This window comes from Rhinoraja longicauda, chromosome 4 (genome assembly GCF_053455715.1).
Source record: "Rhinoraja longicauda isolate Sanriku21f chromosome 4, sRhiLon1.1, whole genome shotgun sequence".
Taxonomy (NCBI): domain Eukaryota; kingdom Metazoa; phylum Chordata; class Chondrichthyes; order Rajiformes; family Arhynchobatidae; genus Rhinoraja; species Rhinoraja longicauda.
The window spans coordinates 56,816,564-56,823,923 of NC_135956.1; the positions used below are offsets into that span (position 1 = coordinate 56,816,564).

The 7,360-nt window shown below is 40.9% G+C and overlaps 1 protein-coding gene across 1 annotated transcript in view; it reads right to left on the reverse strand.

Annotated features, from left to right (window-relative positions):
* The window catches only part of grhl2b (grainyhead-like transcription factor 2b), a 94,231-nt gene extending 91,391 nt beyond the window's left edge, over positions 1-2,840 (reverse strand). The window contains exon 1 of the mRNA XM_078397786.1: positions 2,830-2,840. Coding sequence (XP_078253912.1) covers positions 2,830-2,840 — 11 coding nt within the window. The remainder of the gene's footprint in view (positions 1-2,829) is intronic.
* Between the last annotated feature and the right edge of the window lie 4,520 nt (positions 2,841-7,360).

Below are 7,360 nucleotides of genomic sequence, written 5' to 3' on the forward strand. Positions count from 1 at the left end.
CCTAAAAAATCCACAAGTTCATCAGTGTTCTTCAGGGGAGCCTTCCCCCCCCCCCCCCCCCCCCCCCCGACTCTGAAATAGCTGGTAAACTACTCATATAAATATAATCGCATCAGCTTTTCAGAATAACCGAGGGCTAGTAATGTGTACACATCCCAAGAACGTTTTTTTCAAAGACATCAAGCCTCTTGTGGGAACACTCCATGGTAGGTACTTGCATATTGATAGCTTCATTTCTGCTCCATTGCAAACTATAGAACTAAGATTAGGTAAACATGCTGTAATGCAATAAATCAAAGTTAAACATCGGCCAAATATATTTGGCTTAATTTACTGAAACTGATGTACTCTTGGACACTAGTTATTTCATTTTATTATATCTATTAAAACCATATGATTCCTCTGTACCATGTGTTTGACAGGAGGGGGGGGGGGATATTCTTACACCTTTATGTTTATAAACATTGCACAATGAAGATGATAAGAACCAAAGGAGATGATATGTCTGGAAGTGAGAAGTATTGGAACCACAAATCAACATCCAGTAAAACTCAATGAGAATGGAAAATAGGAAGAAAAATTATGCCACAAGGTTATGATGCACTAATTTTAAAATGCTGTCATGTACTGAATATTTAGAAAAGGCAAACAGTACTATTTAACCAAAAATGTAACTCTGATGTTATAATGTTTGAGGGTCTGACCTGGATTAAGTTCAGTAAAAATCCAGGGTCACATTTAGTGGAATTTTACTGGAGAATCCATTGTCTAGATCCAACAGACCTAAACAATCTACCCAAAGTATAACTCTAAAATGCACTTACAGACCTATTAGTGGACCATTTCTCTCCAACTAAAGGTGTTTACCAAACCGTCTAGGCTAATATGCTACAACAGTACTGAACAAGTACTTGTCAGAGGGGCCATCTATCAGTTGGCTTTTATCTTAGGCCCAATTTGATCTCTCCAGAGGACACAAAAGATCTCAAGGCACTCTTCTGAAGGGGACAATTACCTATTGCATCTAGCCACTACACCTCCCCCAATTAATATTAATAGAATAGATTATTTGTGTTCATCTTTTGGTGCACAATTTTACAATGACATTTCAACACCTCAACAGCCATTGAACTTCATGTTTGGGTGGCACACAGGTGCAGTTAGTACAGGTACTACCTCATTGTACCAGAGACTCAGGTTCAATCCCAACCTTGGGTGTTATCTGCGACAAGTTTGCATGTTCTTTGTGTGATTGTGTGGGTTGTCTCTGCCCTAGTTTCCTCCTACATCCCAAACCTTTGCTGGATGATAGATTAATAGGCCGCTGTAAAATGCCCCAAATGCGTACGCGCATCGTAGAATATGATGCAAATTGATGAGAATGTAGGGTGAAGGGAAAAAGAAATGGGATTGATGTAGGAGTGTAAATGGTGGTTGATGGTTGGTCTGGACACAATATGCTGATGGGCCTGTTTCTGGATCTTTCCATTACTCTACTCCAGCTGTAAAAAAATGTGTAGGAAGAAACTGCCGATGCTGGTATACAGGTATATCAAAGAAAGACACAATATGATGGAGCCACTCAGCCTGTCAGGCAGATGAAGAAGGGTTCTGACCAAATATGTCAACCATTCCTTTTCACCAGAGATGCTACCTGACCCACTGAGTTACTCCAGCTTTTTGTGTAAACAAAGTTATGGAATTGCTGACAAACATTTGAGAAATCCAATATATAAGTATGCATCCTCCCCAGGTTATGATTGTCCGATTTATGTACAACCCGTACATGCAAGAAAGTATTTGGGAGATCAGCAGGATGGATTTTCCAACTGCAGACATCTTCTGCCACGAAGGAACTCTGCACGATGCACTGAATGGTCGAGTTAAACACCTGGTTTTTCAACATGCTGCTCTTGGCTTGCCTATACTTTTTATTTACCCATTACAATTCTCAGGAATGGAATCCCGTCATAACCTGGACCTGTAAACCTTTTCATGAAACATTAAGTAAGCCCTGCCTGCTTTCACTGACCATTTGCTTCCGAATCAACCCCAAACCGGGAAGTTGAAATCAGATATAGTACTTCAATAGGTACAGCGAGAAAGTCAACTGTATGAACTGGATCTCCCTGATCTGACTGAATAACCCATTCTATAGGTGAGGGAACATGTATACAACTAATAAATACATAGGCATTAATACTTCTACTACACCAGGACCTCCTGCTCTTGCCACACTTGTCTACATTTAGATTTATTATGGTCAGATGTACTGAGGTACAGTGAAAAGTTTTGTTTGTATAGTATCCAATTAAATCAGATAATACTATACATAAATACAATTGGCAAACTAAAGTACAATAGGTAAAGCAAGGAGATGCAGAATCTCTAGTTCTTGGTATTGTAGCACACCAGTTCCATAGACACACCAGTTCCATGTCCACAATGGGGTAGAGGTGAATTGGACAGTACCCTAGCTGATTGAAGGGCCGCTTAGAAGCCTGATAACAGTAGGGAAGCAGCTGTTCCAGGGTCTGATTATGCCTACTTTTAAGCTTCTGTACCGTCTGCTTTACGGGAATAGGAAGAATGAGAAATGACCATGGTGGAACGTCTTTGTTTAGGAAGGATATTATTAACAGCATCCTGAACAACATCTCCTTCGACCCTCACCCGTAACAACTTCTCTTCGACTCCTCCCACTTCCACCAAGTCAAAGGCGTATCTATGGGCCCATGGGCATATACATGGGCTCCAGCTAAGCTTGTCTCTTTGAAGGGTACGTTGAACAATCCCTGTTCCAGGCATACACTGGCCCTATCCCTGAACTCTATCTCCATTTCATTGACGACTGCATCAGCACTACCTCCTGCACCCATGCAGAACTCATGGACTTCACCACCAATTTCTATCCTGCAATCAAATTTACTTGTACCATTTTCGACACCTCCCTCCCCTTTCTTAATTTCAGTCCCCATCACAGGAGGTAGACTATTGGCTAACGTCTATTACAAACCCACTGACTCCCACCACTATTTTGACTACCCTTCTTCCCACCCTTCTCCCAATTCCTCTGTCTACGCCGCATCTGCGCCCAAGATGAGGTGTTCCATACCAGGCCATCCGAGATGTCCTCATTCTTTACGGAATGGGGATTCCCCTCTCCCATCATAGATGAGGCCCTCACTCATGTCTTCTTGTTACCCTGCAGCTCCGCCCTTGTTCCCGCTCCCCCTAGTTGCAATAGACACAGAGACCCACCAGTCCTTGCCTTTCACTCTATCAGCCATCACATACAACACATTTTCCGACGTTTTCGCCACCTCCAATGGGATCCCACTGCTAGTTACATCTTCCCATCTCCACCCCTTTCCGCAAAGTCATTCTCTCCGCAACTCCCTGGTTAACTCAACCCTCCCTCCCAAACCACCCCCTCCCCAGGTACCTTCCCCTGCAACCACAGGAAATGCAACACATGTCCCGATGCTTCCTCCCTCGACTCTGTCCAGGGACCCCGACAGTCCTTTCAGGTTAGCCAGAAGTTCACTTACACCTCCTCCAACCTCATCTACTGCATCCGTTGTTCACGATGTGGACTCTTATACATCAGCAAGACCAAACGTAGACTGGGCGATCATTTTGCTGAACACCTTCGCTCAATCTACCTGATCTCCCGGTTGCTAAACACTTTAATTCCCCTTCCCATTCCCACATTGACCTTTCTGTCCTAGGTCTCCTCCATTATCAGAGTGAGGCTAAACGCAAATTGGAGGAACAGCAACTGATATTTTCTTGGGCAGCTTACAGCCAAGTGGTATGATTTTGATTTCTCTAACCTACTAATCCCAGCATCTCCTCACTCTCCATCCCTCCCCTCCCAAGTCACACTAGCTTCTCATTTTCACCCAACACACAGCTAAAAATGGCCTGTTTCCTTTATCATCATTACTCTTTTGCATATCTTTCATTCATTGTTCTTTATCTCTCTACATCATTGTCTATCTTTCTCGTTTCTCTTTCGTCAGACTAGTCTGAAGAAGTCTCGACCCGAAATGTCACCCATTCCTTCCCTCCAGAGATGCTACCTGTCCCTCTGAGTTACTCCAGCTTTTTGTGTTTATCTTTGATTATGTTGGGTGATTTGTCAGCAGTTATCTTCAAACTCCAGAAATTTTAATGCAATCTAGATGTACACATCTAAGCTGCTAGAAAATGCACACTTTAATATACCTTTAAATATTTTTCATTACATCATATTTGAAGTATTTAATGAATGAATACTTTCACATTACACATTAGGATCAAATTATTTTTTTAAAAGTGGAGGTCTTGAGGCACTGTCTTCTGATATTCCAGCTTTCCTGCTTACTGTCACAATTTATAGCATCAAGATATTTGGTCTGAAAGTCCATAAATAAACGTCTTTCTTTAAGTCTTTTTAAGTTTACAGTGTCTAATAGACATGTTTATCCAGTTGCCCACAGTCATTGCTCTTTCAAAGACTTGAAGGTGCCAGAAAGCTTCCTTTTATCCTGGCCTACAATTAAATACAAGGGCCAGGTTGAAATTAGGAATCTATTGACAGGATATGGGGACTGATTGATGCAAAACAAAAAAAGTAAGCATGTCAGAAAAATGCTCATGATCTCAACCATATATTTAATCTACGCCAGTATTTGTAGTTAGGAATATCCAAATGAAAATAAACTTTTTTTCTTTCATTCAATGAAAAAGGATGGAGTACATATGGCTCATGGGAATAAATCCAATAACTCTCTTCAATTCAGAAAATTTGCAAAGCAAAGGGAAAAGCAAGATTAAAACAGAAAAAGAGAATGCATGTTAAGTTACTATTGAAAAAGTCCTAACATATGAGATATACAAGATTTGCAATGGGGAACTAAACAGCAAAGGACGAGTCTGTAGAAACTTGACCTGACTGGACCAGTGTGCCGTTCTGTCACAATAGGAGAGAATGCTTAGAACTGGAATGCAAAAACAAGGGAATACAAGTCTGGAGAAGGTTGCAGAAACATTTGTTTTTAGGCAGGCTGCAAGATTTGTAATCCATTCTCTGTAGAAGTGATCCAAACAGAATCAAACAGTTTTAAAAGGAATTGTACAGGCGTTTTAAAGATAATATAAGTTGCAAGACATTTATGGCAAAATAGTGGCCTCCTTCTGTGTTATACAATTCTACAAAATAAAACAAACAAAAGCATACATTTACAAAGCACCGTTTAGGAATGTAGGAATATCTAATAAAACAGTCAATTATTTGATCAGTCTTGCAATGTGGGAAAGATGACAATTTGTATACTGCAAGCTCCCATAACAGTAACATTATGTCAATGTATTGAGCATATTTTGATTCAGGGATAAATTTACCCGGAACACTAGTGATTATGCCCCTGAATTTCTATGAATTTGTTCACTTTGGTCTTTTATGATCGCCTGGAAGAGCAGAAACCCTAAGTTTACCAGATCAACTAAAAAAAAAAAAATGTGATTCACTGAGAAGGCTCTCGGTATCTTGCTATGCCCCAGGCTAGATTCTGTGTTCAGATCCTGGAATGGAGCTTTAGCAATTGGACTCAAATGCAAGGCTGTGTATGTTGAACCATTGCTGGCTCTTTAAGATAAGATGAAGCCACAGAAGGATTTTAAGATATTTAAATGTATATCAGCACATCAGAGGAATTCATTGAATATTGACCAAAGTTTCTGTCTATGGATGGGAGGGGAGGCCTTCAAGGAAGATTGTAGAGTAGACAAAGGCATGAATGAGAGGCCAGGTTTGAGGTCGGCTACTTGGCAAAAGTCAAAATGGGCTCTTTGAGATTAAAGGTATGTCGCAGATCTATTACAGCCATGGATTTCAAATAGAGGATTTGAATTTTTTAAATTCCAGATATGCAAAACTCCAACTAAATAAATAGTGGCTGTTAAAGAATGGTGAGTTTCAATTATATTACACTGGATAATTTGTTCTTTTATTGTAAGTCGTCGACTTGCTTTGCCTGTACCTATAGGAAGGAACTGCAGATGTTGGTTTAAACCGAAGATAGACAAAAAAAAAAGCTGGAGTAACTTAGTGGGACAGGCTGCATCTCTGGAGAGAAGGTATGGGTGACATTTCGGGTCGAGACTGAAGAAGGGTCTTGACCTAAACGTCACCCATTCCTTCTCACCAGAGATGCTGCCTGTCCCGCTGAGTTACCTGTATCTATAGATGTCTTGCAGCCATGCTTCCTGCATTACAAGCTTAACCATGGCCAGCACTTTAAATACCTGATTTCTAATGTATTTATTGCCTATAATCTCAGTCTTCATCACTGTTCTCTGAAGATGCTAACTTGCACTGTGGCACAGTTCCTCAGCTATAGTCTATACTCTGGTAGTTTGCGTAGTACGTTTATTGTGTATTTGGCCCATTCAGCTCTCAAAGCAACTCCTTCATTGCCGTTCTCTTACTTATTTCCCTGTAAACTATTCTCTCCCACTCAGTGGATTTTCCAACCACACACCCACACCAAGGGTAATTTAGAGAAGCCAATTAACCTATCATCTTTCTGATGTGGGAAGAAATCACAGAACCTGGAAGAAACCCATACAGAGACAGGGAGAATGCACAAACAAGACCAGAGATCAAGATAGAATTGGGAAAGCAAGAGCTTTGAGGCAGCGGCATTACCAGCTTTGGAACCGTCATCTCACGGCAGATTCGAAACAGCTCGCCAGGGATAAGTTCGTCTCCCAATTTTTTCCCCTCGCTGACAAAAGAATCATCACCCTAAGAGTGGTAGGGTGGCAGTGCCAATGAACATATTCTAACTTGTTGATCATTATCCAGTGAGCATTAGCAATCAGCAAGTAACAAACACCAAGGATATGAGAGGGCACATTATATAGCTGAACGTACTCTAATCCAAGAAACAGCTTCAGACTTCAGCTGCCAGGATCTGTAAGCACAAACAATCTGCCGGAGGAACACAGTAGGTTGAGCAGCATTAGTGGAGGGAAATGGACAGCCGGTAGCTCAGGTCAGGACCCTTCATCTAGACTGAGGGGGCCAATCCTTTCCAACCCTACTTTTCTACCTACTTCTTGTACTCATGTATGGTCTAATTATACTCATGCATGATATGATTTGCCTGGATAGCATGCAAAACCAAGTTTTTCACTTTAGCTCAGTCCACGTTGCACTAATAAACCAACACCAATACACACAGAAGCAGGAAAACAATGATAATCAAATGTGTCCAAATAAAATAATTTTGGAAAAGTTATTTACTCTGTTTTACAGTAATGAAACTGTGACTATAAAGTCATAAAAATGTACAAGACCTTTGAAAGCCAT